The following is a 21,753-nucleotide window of genomic DNA, read 5'->3' on the forward strand; positions in this document are numbered from 1 at the left end:
AGCTTATTTTTGTGTATGGTGTTAGGGAGTGTTCTAATCTCATACTTTTACATGTACCTGTCTAGTTTTCCCAGCACCACTTACTGAAGAGGCTGTCCTTTCTCCACTATACATTGCTGCCTCTTTTATCAAAGATAAGGTGACCATATGTGCGTGGGTTTATCTCTGGGCTTTCTATCCTGTTCTATTGATCTATATTTCTGATTTCGTGCCAGTACCATACTGTCTTGATTACTGTTGCTTTGTAGTATAGTCTGAAGTCAGGGAGCCTGATTCCTCCAGCTCCGTTTTTCGTTCTCAAGACTGCTCTGGCTATTCGGGGTCTTTTGTGTTTCCATACAAACTGTGAAATTTTTTGTTCTAGTTCTGTGAAAAATGCCATTGGTAGTTTGGTAGGGATTGCAGTGAATCTATAGATTGCTTTGGGTAGTAGAGTCATTTTCACAATGTTGCTTCTTCCAATCCAAGAACATGGTATATCTCTCCATCTATTTGTATCATCTTTAATTTCTTTCATCAGTGTCTTATAATTTTCTGCATACAGGTCTTTTGTCTCCTTAGGTAGGTTTATTCCTAGGTATTTTATTCTTTTTGTTGCAGTGGTAAATGGGAGTGTTTTCTTGATTTCACTTTCAGATTTTTCATCACTAGTGTATAGGAACGCCAGAGATTTCTGTGCATTAATTTTGTATTCTGCTACTTTACCAAATTCATTGATTAGCTCTTGTAGTTTTCTGGTAGCATCTTTAGGATTCTCTGTGTATAGTATCGTGTCATCTGCAAACAGTGACAGCTTTACTTCTTCTTTTCCGATTTGGATTCCTTTTATTTCCTTTTCTTCTCTGATTGCTGTGGCTAAAACTTCCAAAACTATGTTGAATCAGAGTGGTGAGAGTGGGCAATCTTGTCTTGTTCCTGATCTTAGTGGAAATGCTTTCAGTTTTTCACCATTGAGGACATGTTGGCTGTGGCTTTGTCATATATGGCCTTTATTATGTTGAGGAAAGTTCCCTCTATGCCTACTTTCTGGAGGGTTATTATCATACGTGGGTGTTGAATTTTGTGGAAAGCTTTCTCTGCATCTATTGAGATGACCATATGGTTTTTCTCCTTCAGCTTGTTAATATGGTGTAGCATATTGATTGATTTGCGTATATTGAAGAATCCTTGCATTCCTGGAATAAACCCCACTTGATCATGGTGTATGATGCTTTTAATGTGCTGTTGGATTCTGTTTGCTAGTATTTTGTTGAGGATTTTTGCATCTATGTTCATCAGTGATATTGGCCTGTAGTTTTCTTTCTTTGTGACATCCTTGTCTGGTTTTGGTATCAGGGTGATGGTGGCCTCGTACAATGAGTTTGGGAGTGCTCCTCCCTCTGCTATATTTTGGAAGAGTTTGAGAAGGATAGGTGTTAGCTCTTCTCTAAATGTTTGATAGAATTCACCTGTGAAGCCATCTGTTCCTGGGCTTTTGTTTGTTGGAAGATTTTTAATCACAGTTTCAATTTCAGTACTTGTGATTGGTCTATTCATATTTTCTAATTCTTCCTGATTCAGTCTTGGCAGGTTGTGCATTTCTTCCAGGTTGTCCATTTTATTGGCATAGAGTTGCTTGTAGTAATCTCTCATGATCTTTTGTATTTCTGAAGTGTCAGTTGTTACTTCTCCTTTTTCATTTCTAATTCTATTGATTTGAGTCTTCTCCCTTTTTTTCTCGATGAGTCTGGCTAATGGTTTATCAATTTTGTTTATCTTCTCAAAGAACCAGCTTTAGTTTTATTGATCTTTGCTATTGTTTCCTTCATTTCTTTTTCATTTATTTCTGATCTGATCTTTATGATTTCTTTCCTTCTGCTAACTTCGGGGTGTTTTTGTTCTTCTTTCTCTAATTGCTTTAGTTAAAAGGTTAGGTTGTTTATTCGAGATGTTTCCTGTTTCTTAAGGTAGGATTGCATTGCTATAGACTTCCCTCTTAGAACTGCTTTTGCTGCATCCCATAGGTTTTGGGTCATCGTGTCTCCATTGTCATTTGTTTCTAGGTATTTTTTGATTTCCTCTTTGATTTCTTCAGTGATCAGTTCGTTATTAAGTAGTGTATTGTTTAGCCTCCATGTGTTTGTATTTTTTATAGATCTTTTCCTGTAATTGATACCTGGTCTCATAGCAATGTCGTCAGTAAAGATATTGATATGATTTCCATTTCCTCTAAATTTACCAAGGCTTGATTTGTGACCCAAAATATGATTTACCCTGGAGAATGTTCCATGAGCACTTGAGAGAAATGTGTATTCTGTTGTTTTTGGATGAAATGTCCTATATCAATTAAGTCCATCTTGTTTAATGTATCATTGAAAGCTTGTGTTTCCTTATTTATTTTCATTTTGGATGATCTGTCCATTGGTGCAAGTGGGGTGTTAAAGTCCCCTACTATGAATGTGTTACTGTCAATCTCCCCTTTTATGGCTGTTAGTATTTGCCTTATGTATTGAGGTGCTCCTATGTTGGGTGCATAAATATTTACAATTGTTATATCTTCTTCTTGGATGGATCCCTTGATCATTATGTAGTGTCCTCCTTTGTCTCTTCTAATAGTCTTTATTTAAAGTCTATTTTGTCTGATATGATAATTGCTACTCCAGCTTTCTTTTGGTTTCCATTTGTATGGAATATCTTTTTCCATCCCCTCACTTTCAGTGTGTATGTGTCTCTAGGTCTGAAGTGGGTCTCTTGTAGACAGCATATATATGGGTCTTGTTTTTGTATCCATTCAGCCAGTCTGTGGCTTTTGGTGGGAGCATTTAATCCATTTACATTCGAGGTAGTTATTGATATGTATGTTCCTATTCCCATTTTGTCAATTGTTTTGTGTTTGTTATTGTAGGTCTTTTCCTTCTCTTGTGTTTCTTGCCTAGAGAAGATCCTTTAGCATTTGTTGTAAAGCTGGTTTGGTGGTGCTGAACTCTCTTAGCTTTTGCTTGTCTGTAAAGGTTTTAATTTCTCCATTAAATCTGAGTGAGATCCTTGCTGGGTAGAGTAATCTTGGTTGTAGGTTTTTCTCCTTCATCACTTTAAATATGTCCTGCCAGTCCCTTCTGGCTTGTAGAGTTTCTGCTGAAAGATCAGCTGTTAACCTTATGGGAATTCCCTTGTGCGCTATTTGTTGTTTTTCCCTTGCTGCTTTTAATATGTTTTCTTTGTATTTAATTTTTGGCAGTTTGATTAATATGTGTCTTGGCGTGTTTCTCCTTGGATTTATCCTGTATGGGACTCTCTGTGCTTCCTGGACTTGAATGAGTATTTCCTCTCCCATATTAGGGAAGTTTTCAACTATAATCTCTTCAAATATTTTCTCAGTCCCTTTCTTTTTCTCGTCTTCTTCTGGAACCCCTATGATTCGAATATTCATGCGTTTAATGTTGTCCCAGAGGTCTCTGAGACTGTCCTCAGTTCTTTTCATTCTTTTTTCTTTATTCTGCTCTGCAGTAGTTATTTCCACTATTTTATCTTCCAGGTCACTTATCCGTTCTTCTGTCTCAGTTATTCTGCTATGGATCCCATCTAGAGTATTTTAAATTTCATTTATTGTGTTGTTCATCATTGCTTGTTTCATCTTTAGTTCTTCTAGGTCCTTGTTAAATGTTTCTTGCATTTTCTCTATTCTGTTTCCAGGATTTTGGATCATCTTTACCATCATTATTCTGAATTCTTTTTCAGGTAGACTGCCTATTTCCTCTTCATTTGTTAGGTCTGGTGGGTTTTTACCTTGCTCCTTCATCTGCTGTGTGTTTGTCTCTGTTCTCATTTTGCTTATCTTACTGTGTTTGGGGTCTCCTTTTTGCAGGCTGTAGGTTCATAGTTCCCTTTGTTTTTGGTGTATTTCCCCAGTGTCTAAAGTTGGTTCAGTGGGTTGTGCAGGCTTCCTTGTGGAGGGGGCTAGTGCCTGTGTTCTGGTGGATGAGGCTGGATCTTGCCTTTCTGGTGGGCAAGTCCACGTCTGGTGGTGTGTTTTGGGGTGTCTGTGGACTTATTATGATTTTAGGCAGCCTCTCTGCTAATGGGTGGGGTTGTGTTCTTGTCTTGCTAGTTGTTTCGCATAGGGTGTCCAGCACTGTAGCTTGCTGGTCTTTGAGTGAAGCTGGGTGTTGGTGTTGAGATGGAGATCTCTGGGAGACTTTTGCTGTTTGATATTATGTGGAACTGGAAGGTCTCTTGTGGACCAGTGTCCTGAAGTTGGCTCTCCCACCTCAGAGGCACAGCACTGACTCCTGGCTGCAGCACCAAGAGCCTTTCATCCACACGGCTCAGAATAAAAGGGAGCAAAAGTAGAAAGAAAGAAGGAGGATAAAAGAAAAGAAAATAAAGTAAGATAAAATAAAATAAATTATTAAAATAAAAAATAATCATTAAGAAAAAAAAAATTTTTAAGTAAAAAAACCCCACAAAAAGAAACGGATGGATAGAACCGTAGGACAAATGGTGAAAGCAAAGCTATACAGACAAAATCTCACAAAGAAGCATACACATACACACTCACAAAAAGAGGAAAAGGGGAAAAAATAATAAATCTTGCTCTCAAAGTCCACCTCCTCAATTTGGGGTGATTCGTTGTCTTTTCATGTATTCCACAAATGCAGGGTACATCAAGTTGATTGTGGAGATTTAATCCGCTGCTTCTGAGGCTGCTGGGAGAGATTTCCCTTTCTCTTTGTTCTCACAGCTCCCGGGGCTCAGCTTTGGATTTGGCTCCGCCTCTGCGTGTAGGTCACCTGAGGGAGTCTGTTCTTCGCTCAGACAGGACGGGGTTAAAGGAGCAACTGATTCGGGGGCTCTGGCTCACTCAGGCCGAGGGGAGGGAGGGGCACGGAGTGCGGGGCGAGACTCCAGCACAGAGGCCAGCGTGACGTTGCACCAACCTGAAGCGCGCCGTGCGTTCTCCCGGGGAACTTGTCCCTGGATCCCGGGATGCTGGCGGTGGCGGGCTGCACAGGGTCCCCGGAAGTGGGGTGTGGAGGGTGACCTTTGTTTGTACACGGGCTTCTTGGTGGAGGCAGCAGCAGCCTTAGCATCTCATGCCCAGCTCTGGGGTCCGCGCTGTTAGCCGCGGCTCGCACCCGTCTCTGGAGCTCCTTTAAGCAGTGCTCTTAATCCCCTCTCATCGCGTACTAGGAAACAAAGAGGGAAGAAAAAGTCTCTTGCCTCTTCGGCAGGTCCCGACTTTTCCCCGGACTCCCTCCCGGCCAGCCGTAGTGCACTAACCCCCTGCAGGCTGTGTTCACGCCGCCAACCGAAGCCCGAGCCTCAACTCCCAGCCCCGCCCGCCCCGGCGGGTGAGCAGGCAAGCCTCTCGGGCTGGTGAGTGGCTGGTGAGTGCGGGTTGGCACCGATCCTCTGTGCGGGAATCTCTCCACTTTGCCCTCCGCACCTCTGTTGCTGTTCTGTGCTCTCCTCCGTGGCTCCAAAGCTTCCGCCCTCCAACACCCGCAGTCTCCGCCCGCAAAGGGGCTTCCTAGTGTGTGGAAACCTTTCCTCCTTCACAGCTCCCTCCCACTGGTGCAGGTCCCGTCCCTATTCTTTTGTCTCTGTTTATTCTTTTTTCTTTTGCCCTACCCAGGTACGTGGGCAGTTTCTTGCCTTTTGGGAGGTCTGAAGTCTTCTGCCAGCGTTCAGTAGGTGTTCTGTAGGAGTTCCACATGTAGATGTATTTCTGATGTATCTCTGGGGAGGAAGGTGATCTCCACGTCTTACTCTTCCGCCATCTTCCCCCTCTCTCCTCTTTTTGTTTACTTCCTTTATTTTTTCTCCTTTCCTCCCTTTTTATCTCCCTCTTTTTTCCTTTAGTTTTATTATAGGTTTTTTAAAGCAAGTTCCAAAAATCATATTATTTCACCCCTGCATATTTAAAATATCTGTAAGCAATATGGACATTTTCTTATATCGCCACAATGCCATTATCGCACCCAAAAAAATGATCGTTTTTTGGTACCATCTAATATCCAGTGTATAACCCAAGCAAACGTCTTTCTATGATGGGCTTGTCTGAATCTGGATCTACACGTGGTTCACATATTGAGGTGATTGTTGTATCTCTGTCTCTTTTGATCTAGCCCAGTTCACTGCCCCCCTTTTTTCCTCCAATTCACTGGTTGCAGAAACTAGGTCAGTTGTCCTATGGAATTTCCACATTCTGGATCATCTGTTTGCTCCCTTGTGGTGTCATTTAATTTGTTTCTTTATCCCTCTCATTTCATACAAACTTTAAGTTAGCCCCTTGATCGGGTTGAAGTTCTTTTTTTTTTTTTTTTTTTTGGCAAAACTTCTTCAAAGGTGGGTTGTGAGCTTCATATATGTTCTATCAGGAAGCCACAATGTCTGATTATCTCACATCTGGTGATGCAAAGATGAATTGCCCTTGTTCCTATTTGACTTTTCATGAAGGTTTTATCCATTGATGATCTTTGCCTGAAACAGTTATTTTCTTAGGGTCTCCAAAATGGTGATTTTCTAATCATATCATTTCTTCCACATTTATTAGTTAGATTTTTTTCTATTAAAAAATCTTTACCTCATCAGTTCAGGCTATTTGGCTACCCTGAAATGCAGTTTATACAGGAAAGGCAGGATAAATGCTTATTTTTATTCCTTTTAATTGCCAGATTACTAGATAAGGAGTTGGTGCTTTAGAGGAAGCTTTTTTTTTTTTTATTTTCACTTTACAGACAAAGAACTTGAGGCTCAGAGATGTCAAAAAAAATTGCTCAAGATCCCAAACAGGTATTAAGGAGCAGAAATGGTGTTCAAACCGATATCTTCTGGCCTCAAAAGCATATGCTAATTCTACTAAACCAAAATGTACCCCTGCCCTCAACCCCCCAGCTGCTGACAGCTGGGAGTTGCTACTGCAAATATCTCCCCCTGCTCTGCCCTTTAAGAACCAGGCTCCAAGAATCCTCCTTTACAGCATTCTGGGCTTTATAAACTTATGCCATACTCCAGAACTGTAGTTCCAAATGGAGGTGCTGGCCTGGCTAGGCCAAGAACTGAGCAGAGCCAGGAAATAGGTCACACTATTTCTATTTAGAAGGAGGGGCTTTAGCATCACAGTTTGTGTCTTAGGCTCCTGTGACAACCAAAGTGTGAGTCACTCTAAGTTATGGCTGGAGCAGATAACGGTGATCCAAACAATTTGGAGAGTTGTCAGATGTTAAGATGTCTTAACTAAGTCTCCTAAACCATTTTCCCTTTCTTCTGCCACCCCTGCTCTCTGCCATTCCAGATTTGAGGGGAGTACTTAGGTAACTGCCTGAACATTATTTTACAAGTCCTAAACCTCTGTTAACTGTGTCACTGGCATCTGCCCGCTCCCCCGCCCTGAAGCCCATGGTCCTTTAGTATCTTAAAGTAGTGTTAAAGAAGTAGAGTTCACTTAGTAAATTTGGGAGATGTTCTTGGCTTTGTGGTGTCTACATATCACGGGCTTCTAGTGCTAGAGTCTCTACCTGACTCAGAGAAAGAATGTTTCTCTGGGACTTCCCTAGTCGTCCAGTACGTAAGACTGCACTCCCAATGCAGGGGGCCTGGTTCGATCCCTGGTCAGGGAACTAGATCCCGCATGCGTGCCGCAACTAAGAAAGATCCCACATGCCTCAACGAAGATCCCGTGGGCTGCAACTAAGACCTGGTGCAGCCAAACTAAATAAATAATAAATACATAAATATTTTTAAAAAAGAACATTTCCCTAGACTTGATACAACCCAGAGGTACAAAATTTTTTTAATGCCCTCCACATTTCACCCCTCCCATCAGCATAGCAGTCTACATTAGAAACAAACAAATAACCAACCTTCAGAATTGTAGTTGGAGAGGTTTCCTGTGCTTATGGGGCTAAAGGCCCCATCTCAGCCTCTGATGTTCCATGATGGGCCTCCAAATAGGGGAGGCCCACAGTCCTGCTGTCCCAGGCCAGTACCCAAATTCCCAAATACCTGCATCTATACATCAGAAAAAAATTTATGCTATCTCTATCCTTGCTTACAGGGGACTGTGATTAGTGCCATGAAAACATGCTGTCAGCTGCAACCAGCAGTCCCCTAAAGCAGTTCTCTAGAAAAAACAGGAAGGTAATTCTGTAATCTGCCTTGAAAAGATAAGGTCAGAGACAGAATCTAGATATAAAAATGGCAGAAGAGAATGAAAAAACGTCATTCAGAGAGCAGCCTCCATAAAATTATATTTAAATACTAGGCTTCCTTACAGAATGTCTGACCCAATACTATCCAGTAGAACTTTCTGTGATGATGGAAATGTTCTGTATCTGCAGTGTCCAATAGGAAGACCACTGGCCACATGTGGTTATTGAGCACTTGAAATGTGGCTCATGCAACTGAAAAAACTAACTTTTATTGCATTTCATTTAATTAAGTAAAATTAAAATTAAAATTTAATGGAATGTGTAGCTAAGGGTTACCATATTGGACAATGCAGATCTGGCCCCTGTATTCTTAACTTTTTCTTTCTCCTAACAGTATACATAATTTGGGGCTGTTATAAAATAGTTAAAAAATTGAAGGTACCAATTTTATTAATCTTAGTGATGAATTTTCCTTATGGAATTAGATTCATAATGGCTTAGAAATTCTAGCCTCCTTGTACATAGACAAACTTTTTATTATGAGACTAACTTCAAGGGAAAATTAATTATGCTCAAACTTTGATTTTTAAAATTTGTGTGAATTATATGCTTTAGTGGTGATGGTTATAACAGTGATGGGAACGCACTTAATGCTACTGAACTGTACACTTAGAAATGGTTAAAATGGTAAATTTTGTGTTAAATCTGTTTTACCACAATAAGAAAATTATGTGCTTTATTTTCTTTCATTAGGCCTGATTTTAATTTAATTTTGTTAAAATTTCCCACTGTCCATAGACCTTGCTGAGAATCTGGTCCAGCGTATTCCTGGCTGCAGTGTGTTTCTCTTTGGTGAGGCCGACCTGCCTGAGAAGCGCACTCTTGTCCAGAGAAGGAAACAACTGGGCTGGTTCACAAGGAGGGATTTCAGTGCTCTTAAACCTGACCTGGGAGTTGCACCTGCCCGAAGATGTGGTTTAACAGGTTCACAGTATGGTTTTGTTCTGCTTTTGTTGTTGTTTTTTAATTTATTTATTTTATTTATTTATTTTTGGCTGCATTGGGTCTTTGTTGCTACACACAGGCTTTCTCTAGTTGCAGCGAGCAGGGGCTACTCTTTGTTGTGGTGCGCGGGCTTCTCATTGCGGTGGCTTCTTTTGTTGTGGAGCACGGGCTCTAGACGCGCGGGCTTCAGTAGTTGTGGCTTGTGGGCTCAGTAGTTGTGGCTTGTGGGCTCTAGAGCGCAGGCTCAGTAGCTGTGGCGCACGGGCTTAGTTGCTGCACAGCATGTGAGATCTTCCCGGACCAGGGCTTGAACCCATGTCCCCTACATTGGAAGGCAGATTCTTAACCACTGCGCCACCAGGGAAGCCCCTCTGCTTTTGTTTTTAAACTTGAGTATCCCGAGGTCACCTTCATTTGGTCCCTCCCACATAATACAGGAGGGCTTTAGCTGGAGCTCCTTCTTGACTTGGTTGAAGGTCTCCTCATGCCTCTTTCTTACCCATGCCTTCATGAGCTGACCAGAGAGGCTGGAAGCCCTCATCGTATATTCCATGAGAGCCCCCAAGAGTGATGTTCAAGATAAATAACGAGCCCTGCAGCGTGGCCACTGATGGTGAGAATGGTTGACACCAGGACAGGTCCTGGAGGCCCGCTGCTGTGCTGGGCATGAGTGTGTATCCTGGGGACACTTGGTGGCTCAGGACTTGGGTAGAGCTTACTTTTAGCTGGTAGGAAAGTCTTTCAGCACTTAAACATCCAGTGTGTCCAAGTTGATGCTTACAGCTGGAAGTCAGTTCTAGAGGCACCCTGGAGACAAGCTTTTCTACACAGCAGGCTCTAGGCCAGAGAGAACAAACATGGGGAATGGTATTCTTCCTTCCCCTGGATCTCACCAACTCTTACCTCTCTGCTACTCCAGTCGCACTCCTTGCTTAGAGCTTACCTCCGGAAAAGGCAGTAGCACCCCATCCAAAATGCCATCCCCATTCACTGCACTTCACCATCCTAGTGCCATTTATTTGAGTCTTAATTCTTTCACCCTCAAGTATCTTCTGTAGGGATCACAAATTAAACCATGCTAGGTAACATTTTCATAGCCAGTTAATATTTTAGCCGTTACTAAGATACTAGGTCCCCAAGGAGCAAGAGGTGGGCAACCATATGAAACACATTTCCCCATGGTGCAGTTACCCATAGGCTTTTGGTTACTAATCCCTGGTGCAGAATTCTGCTCTCAAACCAATATCTGTAATCAAGCAGAGCAGTACAGTGAAAACAGTGCAGGCTTTGAGGCTATGCTCGAATCCTCGCCTTGCTGTTCATTGGCCGTGTGACTTCAGAGTGTTCCTTAACTCATTAAGCCTCAGTTCCCACATCTATAAAATCGACATAATAATTATATCTCCCTCATGAGACTGTGAAGTTGAAATAATGTCTATTAAGTGCCGAACACAGTACTAAGGGGCCATTTTTTCCTTCCATTTAGAGAAAAGATTTATAAAAAAGTGTGTGTTAGTCTTTACTTATGGAAAAAGGAAGAAGCTGATTGCTCACTGCCAATTTGAACCTCACATATTTTCCCACGATTTGTCTCACAAATGTAGAAGTGTAAGTTTGTGACTAAATTTTCAGACAGCTATTTCCTGGCTTCTAATTTGGGCCTCACTGAAGACTGAAAGGATTATTTCACAAACCTTGTCAGCACAGTGCCCAGTGACTAGGATTACAGTCAGTGGACAGGAATTAGAAGCAGGGATCCTAGTACTAGAGAACAGAACTGGCTTTAGTATTGGATTAGGCAGTCCCTGGAAAAACTTCATTCTCATTTCTGCATTGCTATGAGACTGAATGGGTCGGTATTTAGGGAGAACTTTAGAGAACTCTAAAAAGCATATCTGAGTTAAAGACTAAATGTTCATGTTATCACTAATCATATTCAATCTTCTAAGAACAAACTTGGTTTGTAATTGTCTAAACCAAAGTGAACACTGCTCCCCCATCTCACCTAATGGTTGTCTGGTGTTGGGATAATCTCACCCATTTTACATGGTTTGATTGGAATGGACAAGCCATTGGGATTTCTAATTTCTTCTCTATTTTTACTCCATGTGGAGATCTGTGATTTACATGGAGAATTTCATCAACATCTGAAAATCCTAAGTTTACTTTAAAATGCCAAGATTGGCACAAAAATGTTTAAAGATAGTATTTTAAAGGTAAAATTTGATACTGATAAAGATTTAGTTAGAGGCACTCATGCTACTAATGGTAGCATCAATTGGTATAAACTTTTTGGAAGTGAGTTGGTGATGTGTATTAAGAGCTCCAAGAATATATGTAACTGCTTTGCAGAAATTCTAGTTCTAGTGATAGATTTATCTTAAGGAAATAGATTTATTCCTGAGGAAATAATAAAAGATACATGTACTTATGCACAAGTGTGTTTATCAAAGAACTATTTATAATAGTAAATACGGGAAACAATGTAAATGTTCAGTATTTGAGAGTGATTATTAAATAAGCTATACCTAGGTGAAAGACTATTATGCAAGCAATTAAGTGTGAAGGTTTGGAAGAATTTTTAGAGGCTTGAAAAATACAATACAATGTAGAGAGAATTTGCAGTTTATTAATTAATGCAACAAATATTTATCAAGTACCTAGTATGTGCTAGGCACTATCGTCAGTGGAGAAAATAGAATTTATTTGCCCTCAAAGAATTTACATTCCAGGGACTTTCCTGGTGGCGCAGTGGTTAAGAATCTGCCTGCCAATGCAGGGGACACAGGTTCAAGCCCTGGTCCAGGAAGATCTCACATGCCGCGGAGCAGCTAAGCCCGTGTGCCACAACTATTGAGCCTGCACTCTAGAGCCCGTGAGCCACAACTACTGAGCCCACGTACCACAACTACTGAAGCCCGTGCACCTAGAACCCGTGCTCCGCAACAAGAGGAGCCACCGCAGTGAGAAGCCCGCGCACCGTAACGAAGAGTAGCCCCCGCCCGCCGTAACTAGAGAGAACCTGCGAGCAGCAACGAAGACTCAACGCAGCCAAAAAAAAAAGAGTTTACATTCCAGTGGGGAAGGGGTGAAGAGAGTGACAGTAAATAACAAGCTTAATAAATAAAGAATTATATAGTATGTTAGAAAATAAGTGCTACAGTCAAAAAAACAAATAAAACTGTAGTTCACTCCCATCCCAGACACATGATTCCCATTGTCCTGTTCAGTTTTTTTTTTTTTTTTTTGCGGTATGCGGGCCTCTCACTGCTGTGGCCTCTCCTGTTGCGGAGCACAGGCTCCGGACGCACAGGCTCAGCGGCCATGGCTCACGGGCCCAGCCACTACGCGGCACGTGGGATCTTCCCAGACCGGGGCACGAGCCCGTGTCTCCTGAATCGGCAGGCGGACTTTCAACCACTGCGCCACCAGGGAGGTCCTGAACTACAGTTTTTAAATGGGATAAACCAAAGTAGGCCTCATAGTGAAGGCAGTGTTGGAGCAAAGACTGGGAGAGAGGCAGTTAGCCACGTGGAGATGTGGACAGTAGTCTCAGGCAGAGAGAAAGCCAGTGTCAAGGCCAAAGGATATAAAGTAATATAAACAGTATGATCTCAATATTGTAAAATATATGTATGCATCTATTTATTTTATTTATGTTATATATTTGTAAGAAAAGTGTTTTTAAATTCTTAAAGCTTTCAACTTATTTTCATTATTTCTCTAAATTGATTTGATCTTGTGATTACTTTCCATCATCTTTCATAAAGGGTAATTATTGAGGTTTATCAATGATCAGTTTTATAAAAGCTGGGTGTCATTGCATTTATTCAGATTGATGATGAAAGATTTAAGATAAGAAGGGAAAAGTAGCACAGCTTTCCCCTCCGTGTGTCTTTTTTGCTAATATCTCCTAAGTGGCAGAATCCTCAGTTTGTGCAAAAAACATGAAAATTATAAGTTGCCAAGGCTAGGTAGACTGTTATTCATCGAGAGACACCTCATTTAATAGGCTCAAAGCAGATTCTAATAGAAAAGTAAAATGTTTCAGAGAGGGACAGTGAATAAAGGATATGGATAAACAGTTTCTAATATTTCATGAACAAGATTATAATTCGAGTTTAAGACACATAATCAACCGAAATCTTAGGTTACCTTACTTGCACGAATTATCTCTTAAGAAACACTTACGTAAGAAGGAGTAAAATGTTTTCATTTTTAAAAGTAATATCTACTGAAGGAGAATTTCTAGCACCTCTGTCATTAGGGTAGAAATGTTATTCATCTAATTTTTCAGTGAATTTAGTTCCTAACTATGGCGATTTCCCTCATTTTTAAATTTAATGGCTTTATATATTTTTCTAACATTTTTTATTTACATCAATGTTTCTCAACATAGTTTTCCACTCCTCCCATCAAAACAGAAAAGCTTCAACACATTGCTGTATTTATTTCTTTTCCTAAAAAATTAAATAGAAATGATTGGTGCTATCAACTGAACACTTACAGTTAACTTTCCAGTGACAAAGTAATCTACACAGTACCCAAGAGGAAGCAGAATCTATAAGGGAACAGGTTTCTGTTTTGAAGTTCCCTGAGAATATTATAAACAGAAGAGAAAAAAGTGAGCTCAGAAATGATTAACACCCATAGTCAGTGCCAAACACACAAAATCTTTTAAACCAAATTCCTTTTAAAAGTTTGTAGTTGGCTAGCTCATGAGGAACATAAATAAGGACAAAGCAGTAATAGTTGATACTTTCAGATCTATAAATAAATACTTTATACATATATATTTTAAAACCCTAAACATTTATAGGATAATTTAAACACCACTGGCTGATATATGACTGGCCTGCATATATGCATCATTGTTTAAAAATAGAGGGACAATTCTTTGAACTATAGTTTCATATGATGCCTTAGGAATCATAGATGGAGGTAATTGGCACATCTTGGAATCAAGGACTTCTGTTTACTTATTTCAGTGGGTTAGTGAGAGCTGTCCCTGCTTACTTCTGTCTCAGTAAATGAGAAGTTGCAGCATCAGGCACTTTTCTTGACATTGAATAATGCCGTTTACTTCACACCCAAAACTTTACCTAGTGTTTGAAAAATAATTTCTAGTTTTAGAATGAGTCCTGTTTTGAGGAACCTATTTTCATAATTTTCTGCATTTGCTTGTAAATCTAGTTGGAGTGATGGAAGATGAAAGGCTCAATGTATAATTAAGTGTGTAACCTGTAGTAGAAGCATGAAGGACTTTGCTTTTGTCTCTGCATGAGCTGGTGAAAGGCACTGTTCTATAGAAAACCTGGGAGCAGGCAGGTCACCTGAGGTTCCTTTCAACTGGACTGGCTTCATTCCATTATGATATTAACATGTATCTACCTCTGTGATTTCCTCTCTGAAGTACTGTTACTCTGAAAGATTCAGAGTTGAGAAATTGAGGCTCACAATTCCTTGCAGAGTGGGAAAACGTCATAGCCATTTTGCTGAAAGACAGCTGAGCAGAGGCAGTGTCCCTGAAGAGGTAGAACTTGAATTCAGACTCACGGGGAGCCACTGCCGGCCCTATGCCACACAGTGTCACTCAGCTTTCTTTTCTGTGGATTTGGCCACATGCATAAGAGTCCTGCATTCTTCCCGCCATGGGAGTATTGGACTTAGCAATTATGTTTGAGTTTTATGGCTTTAGTCATCAAAGGTCCTGTTTCAGCTGTGGTTTCTCTTTAGTACATGTTCTAAAAAATTTAAAATACCAATACGTAATGATGACTAATTGCTTTTGGTGTAATAACAGCTGTTTATATTTTTGAACCTGAGTTCCAAGTCTGTTTTCTTGCTCTGTTTGTTAGTCTGAAGCAAGGACCACATTTAGGCTAGGTTTTATGTTATTTTAACTTTCATGTTTTTACACCCAGTAACCTGCATGGTTCCTGGAACTCAGCAGGTTTTCAGTAAAAACATATTTAATGAGGGAGTCGCACATTAGTTCATGAGAATCTCTTTATTTATTCAAACTGTAATGTAATCCACAAATTTGCAGTTCTCTCTTCAGATATAAAAATGCCAAATATCCCAAAGCACCACCTCGGCTCTCTCCTCATGCATCTTTTAAAACTAAGCCACCAAAGAGGAACCTAATATGTTAAATAGAACTTCTAAATACATCCCTTAGCAACTTCTGACTCCCTAAAATGAAATCCTTTCTGTGGAGGAAAATATATAGAATCTTTTCACCATTTAATTGATTGAAGATGATGGCACCTGGAACTATTTTTGAGAATAATTTTGATCTAAAGGGGGAAAAAAAATACATGTGTTTCTTTTGAGTGCTGCTTTTTCATTTTTCTAATGGCCTCTTCACTATTGTTTTGTCTGAATGCAGTTTTTTATTTGTGTTATTCCAGACATGGTCCTACCGCAAGCATCTTTAAACCAGACATTAATAGCATAGTTCACAGTCATTACTGCCAGTGCTCAAACACAAATATTGCATTTGTGTTTGCAAAAGCTACACATCAGATGTTAATTAAGTGCATTTGTTTTTTTTATGCTTAAACAATCTGGCATAAAGAGTTTACATCTATATCAGTTCACCATAAGGTCTCTACAATATCTGAATCACCAGCCGTACAGTATATGATAAATACAGTGTTTCCACACAAGAAAATAACAGAATTGTCAGGAAAACATCAGGCCTGTTATATTTCCCTGTGAAATAATAGCAACTGAATCTCAGTTTCTTTTTCTTTTTGATAAAAAAAGTATATAACTAGGAGTAAACACCAATATTTAGAATGATAAATTTTTCATTAAAGAACACATGGAAAGTGAAGTCATACCAAAGATTTTTTTCCTTGTTTTTAGCTTGCTTCAGGGCGTTGTGACAGTTGCGTTGGAATAAAATTGGAATTTCAGCTTTGCAGTGAGGAGATTCATGCTGCCGCCAGAGAAGCCGAGTGCCAATCTGCGGGAGGCAGGAGCGGGGCGAGACCGCAAACTGAGAAACAAACTTTCACATCAGGTTTCTAATTTTAGAGCAAAAAATGGAATTACTTTAATTATATGACATTTAACTAGAAATACGATTTTCTGGGATTAATTACCTCCCTTATTTAAAGAATCTTTACTAAGTTTAAACTAGCATAAAAAAAATCAAATTCAGCATTTCATATAAGGTCAGTGGGACTGCTGGATTTAAATGCAGAATTTGATTCATTAGAATTGGATCACCATATTGGTGTCGGACGTGGGAAGGATTAAATGGAGGAATTCGAAATGCGTGCATTTGGGCAGAAAGCAGTTTCTCTTCTTCTTTTTTTTTGCAGTACTTGGGCCTCTCACTGTTGTGGCCTCTCCCGTTGCAGATCACAGGCTCTGGACGCGCAGGCTCAGCGGCCATGGCTCACGGGCCCAGCCGCTCCACGGCATGTGGGATCTTCTGGGACTGGGGCACGAACCCGTGTCCCCTGCATCGGCAGGTGGACTCTCAACCACTGCGCCACCAGGGAAGCCCTCTTCTTCTTTTCTTTTCTTTTTCCCTTTCTTCCTTGCTTTCTTCCTTTCTTTCCTTCTAAGAAATGGGTCATGACCTCACAACCCCTCAGGAAGGGTACTACTACCTAATTAGGTCAGAAACTTCTCAGCTTCATTGACTGTCTCTGTTTATTCACTGCTTGAATAAGATATAATGATAAAACAAAATTAATTATTGTATAATTAAAGTTTAATAGAAGTATTTAAGGGACTTCCCTGGAGGCGCAGTGGTTAAGAATCCGCCTACCAATGCAGGGGACACGGGTTTGATCCCTGGTCCGGGAAGATCCCACATGCCATGGAACAACTAAGACCGTGCGCCACAACTACTGAGCCTATGCTCTACAGCCCGCGAGCCACAACTATTGAGCCCGCGTGCCACAACTACTGAAGCCCACGCACCGCAACGAAGAGTAGCCCCTGCTCAACACAACTAGAGACAGCCCATGCGCAGCAACAAAGACCCAATGCAACCAAAAATAAATAAATAAATTTTAAAAAGAATTTAAAATACATATAACAAGAGCATACACAAAAGAAATGATTATTCTGTGTTGTTTGTGATTACTCTTATTTTATTTAGAAGAGAATATAAAAGTTACTTCTAATGTTCAATTTTATTTTTCTAAGAAATAATTAGCTTTTGAAGGAATTTTTTAAGTAGAGATTTATTTTAATTAAGTAAATCAGTGTTGGGACAAGTGAATTCTTTATGGCACTCTTGTGCTCTGGACTTAACATCTAAGCTTATTCTACATCTAATAACTTATCTTAGGTAATGAGTTCATTTATTAGCAAGAATGATCAATTTTAGAAATTCTGTGACAAAAGGTACAGTTATTGGGCACATGGTGGTAACAGGTGCCTTGGAATCTGCTGGATGGGGGATTCAGAAAAAGTTCCATGTCTTTAGGGATGGAATGGTCCATGCCACCATACTGTGGGGAGGAAGAGCCCTGGGTCCATATGAACGAACTTGCCTTGGAAGTGACTAGCTCCCCCAAGCTGATAACTTACATATGAATATCTGAATGTTGACTGGGCATATCAAAGTTCTGGTATAGCAAAGCACAATAGGCCCAATAAGTATTTTGAATAGTATCAATACTTAGTATAACCCAATATATGTATACATACTTTTCAGCAAAATCTGAGTGTGATCTAGCTATTTGTTTGAATAATGATAAAGATGAGGCCACTTCTTGAGTCAGAATAGGGTATGTATATCAGATATGAGAAAAATGGGACTGTTTGTAACATTACCTGTTGAGGGGTAGAGGGGAGAGAAACCATGCTTGAATGCTTTCCATTAATGAATGACATTAGCATTGACAAGAAAAATTTCCAATTGTACTCTGTGAAATGTTAAAACTGATACAATTCTCAAAGATATTTAGAGTAAGTGATTGGTGTATGAGGTTGAGAGAGATATGTATTGACTGTTAGGAAATTTAATTTTTATGAAATAAGCATTATGGAGAAATACTGTAATCTGATTCATTCCTGCAGAATTCCCAGTAGGAAGAGGCCCAGCCTCGGGAGTTGAAATGTTTCATTATGTACATGTGTGGGAAAAAGATGAAATGTGGTTTCCGTGTGCTGATTTTCTGTAAAGCGTCTATTAGTGTGAGAGTACCCAGGCTAGGCAGCAAAGCCCCCAAACCACGACTGTCTAGGGGAAAGTGAATTCAGCAGGATCTCTCACTGGATACTGACACCATGAGCAATAAGTTTGAAAGTAGCAAGAAAAAGCATTGACAGTAAAATAAGGTTGGAATAGTAACTAAAGAATTGTCTTATGCTGAAGGTGAGGTCAGCCTTTTATCCCTCATCAGTCCCTAGTCACTTTGCGTTTAGAAATGTAAAGTTCCCCCAAAATGAAGAAACTGCAAACCTAAGCTTTTTATACCAATGCTAATTTAACCAAGTTGTCCATCTTATAATGTAAACTATAATTAGAGCAGGGCTGTTTATGTAACATGAGCTGCATCTTCCCCAAGGCAGGGAAAAGCAGGACAGTTGCCCCTGGGCTCTAGAGTAACCAGGCTCTGGAGTAGCAATGGCAGTCCCAGTCCCTTGGGAAGCTGGGGATAGAAGAAAGGGATGCCTCCAACTGGTTATACCAAGAAGGTATACATAGTGCCCCAAACCCTGCCCTGCCAAACCCACATGGTCATGAGACACAAGAGTCCCTTTGTCCTTCCCAATTCCAAGACTGTTTGTCACTTTTTAGTGACCTCCTTTCCTAGCCAAGACTGTTGCTGAGGTTCATTTGAATCCGATCTTAACCTAGCTCAGTGATGATGGGTCTGTGTTTGGGGTGGAAGGGATGGGTACAGAGTGTGATTTATTCCTGTCTCCCAGACCCGTAGTCCTGGCACTGAATTCCAGCCCCTGTGGAGATGGCCTTCGAAATGAATGGAAGGCCAAGACATTTTGCTGCTGTTGATATTTAATTTTCAAATGTGCCTTTTGAAATATCTGTTGATACTTTAGAAAGTCTGGGCTTTTCTTAACCATTCTAGAAAAAACATCCAGATACATTTAGAGTAGATAAAAGTATCTGCTTATAGCTCAGCTAACTCTGTTATTAAAAATATGTATGACCTTTAGACAATTCTGGAGTTGATAATGAGGAATATTTGTGTATTATTTTAAAAGTAAAACCAAGTAAAGGAAACTCCTTGGATTAAAATTGGGTAAAGAATAGAATCTTCAAAATGAGGCTTTCACTTTGCTTGATTAACATGCTTTTCTAATGATTTAGGCATCGGCGCTAGCCCATATGTGATGAACTGCAATGTTACCATAGATTCTCAAGACTTGGCTCTGGGAAAAGAGATCGCTAGTGCCATTCGGGGCTCAAATGTGAATGGATTGAAGGGTGTCCAAACGATGGCTTTTCCTCACGAAGGGAAAATTGAGATAGCTTGCAATGTAGAGAGTTTTGAAGATCAAGAAGTTACAGAAACCTCAGAAGGCTCTCAATACATGGCTTACAGTGTCCTTGGGGACCATTTTTATTATGTATCTCCTCATTACATAGAAGCTCAAGTTAAAAAATTGGCAAGTGATCAGGGAATTGGCATTAAAGGAAGAGCATTAATTGGATTTACACCCCAAGAGTGCAAGAACTGTGCTGAATATGCTATTAAGGAAGGTATTGGGGAGTTCTGGAAGATACGCAGAGGCATTTTCATGTGATCCAATCTAAGGCTTCATTGAAATTGTAAGGAAAAAATATCAGCCATTACAAAGTTTTCTTTTGGCCAGTGAAGACGAGTGGAAGATCCAAGAGCTTGGTTCCAGCTGTGAATTGGAAAACTGGAAGCATTCTCTCTGTCCAGTGACAACAACAGGTGTTGATAGATTGTCCATCATCGCCTTATGATATTTCTAGTCGTCATTAAAACTTCGTGAAATCCTCCTCTGTATCAAGTTCATGCACTTGCATGTACTAGAAGCCCTCCTGAATCAGCTGGATAAAATGGCCATCGTTGCCTAATCGTCTTTAATTATCATGAACAAAACTAAAAGCGGACTCAATTTATTTGGTTTTCCTGACCTCTTTATTCCAGAGTCCTGTATTCAACTCTCATTTTTTAAGTAATCATTTTTTTAATGTGCACTTTTAAAACTCAAGTACTAAGTAACTAAAAAATGGAGAGAATTATAAAATAAAGTTACTCTTTCGAAGCATGATTGTTCTTTCCTGCCTTGTTTGGGATGACCCACTGTTCATTCTGGAGCCAGATTTGTCTAATTTTTTTATGTTTATGTGGAGAAGTGGAGTGATGGTGTTGGGCATGACTTCAAGGGATTGTATTTATCCTTTTTGGAATTTAAATGGGAAGTCTGAAGGTTTAGGGAATTTATTGCTCTTGAGCAAAGAGAAGGGTTTTGGTGGGAAAATGTTATTTGAAAGAAATCAGAATAGGTTGCCTCTCTGTGAACTGAAAGAAGCCACCACTTGCTGATTCTGGCAATTTTATGTAAATCCTTAGTGCTTATCATTCTTTGGTACAAGATGCTTTCTGTTCGTAAAGCACAAAGAAATGAATTTTTCCATAGGCTTTGTTTAACAAGAAAGATTATGGTCTTGTCTAATAAGAGCACATAATGTGAGTTTATTTTAAGTAATTAAAAATGAAAAAGAGGTTGAACTCAGTCTTTTTATAGGATCCAGTAATCTATCCTAGTATATTTTTTTGACTTACATTTGACTCTTGACTGTGATTGCTTTAATTGTGTTACAGAATTGTGCTTTTTTGGGGGTGTTTTCCTTTTGCTGTTTAATATAAATACAACAAAGATGGAGAAATGATGAACCAGGTGTGGTTTTCAGGCGTAAGGAAGTTTAGTTGCTGTGATGAAGAGAGCAAATGCTCTCCAGTTAGACCCAGTGAGTCTGGGAGAGCTGAGAAGTAGTCATGCCTCTGTTTTCTCTTGCTTTGGCAGAGGCCATGTGGCCTAGTAGGATAAGCGATGGACAGTGGATTCTGGCTTGGGTTCTGGTCCTTGCTCTTACCTTCCCCGTAGGCATAGTTTCATTGCCTATAAAACAGGGAAAAGAGTTCCCACTCAGATTGTGTTCTAGGGGATAAATGGAAGTACTTTGTAAGCTGTAGTGTAAAAATGAAATATATTAACACTTTTTCCAGATCTCTTCTAGAGCTTTGCTTCAGTTTTGGTCATCAATATTAAACACATGAGAGAGGGTAAAAGCACAGGTTGTCACTGAGTCATTTGGGGTTGTAGTAGGAGTTGATTCATTTGCCACTTGCCTGGATTAACCTCTCCAGATTCGTATCACTGCATTCTAGACTGCCAGTTTTGAGCAAGGCCTATTTATAACCAAACATCTATTTAATGGGTGTATGGAGTTTCAGTTTTTGAAGATGAAAAAATAATTCTGGAGATGGATAGTGGTGATGGTTGTACAATAATATGAATACTTAATGCCACTGAACTACACACTTAAAAATGGTTAAAATGGTAAATTTTATGTATATTTTACCACAATTATTAAAAATTATATATTAAGTTCATAAAAATTTAAAAAAACACAAAAAAC

General features: G+C 39.9%; 1 protein-coding gene across 3 annotated transcripts in view; it reads left to right on the top strand.

Annotated features, from left to right (window-relative positions):
• FTCDNL1 (formiminotransferase cyclodeaminase N-terminal like) overlaps positions 1-20,381 on the top strand; it is a 46,096-nt gene extending 25,715 nt beyond the window's left edge. The window contains exons 5-6 of one of the 3 annotated variants that reach the window (XM_032638553.1): positions 8,931-9,116; positions 19,447-20,381. In XM_032638553.1, coding sequence (XP_032494444.1) covers positions 8,931-9,116; positions 19,447-19,883 — 623 coding nt within the window. In that variant the 3' untranslated portion in view covers positions 19,884-20,381. Of the gene's footprint in view, positions 1-8,930; positions 9,124-19,446 lie in introns of all 3 variants that reach the window. The other 2 variants (XM_032638555.1, XM_032638554.1) reach the window with 2 other exon arrangements.
• The last annotated feature ends 1,372 nt before the right edge of the window (positions 20,382-21,753 follow it).

This window comes from Phocoena sinus, chromosome 7 (genome assembly GCF_008692025.1).
Source record: "Phocoena sinus isolate mPhoSin1 chromosome 7, mPhoSin1.pri, whole genome shotgun sequence".
Taxonomy (NCBI): domain Eukaryota; kingdom Metazoa; phylum Chordata; class Mammalia; order Artiodactyla; family Phocoenidae; genus Phocoena; species Phocoena sinus.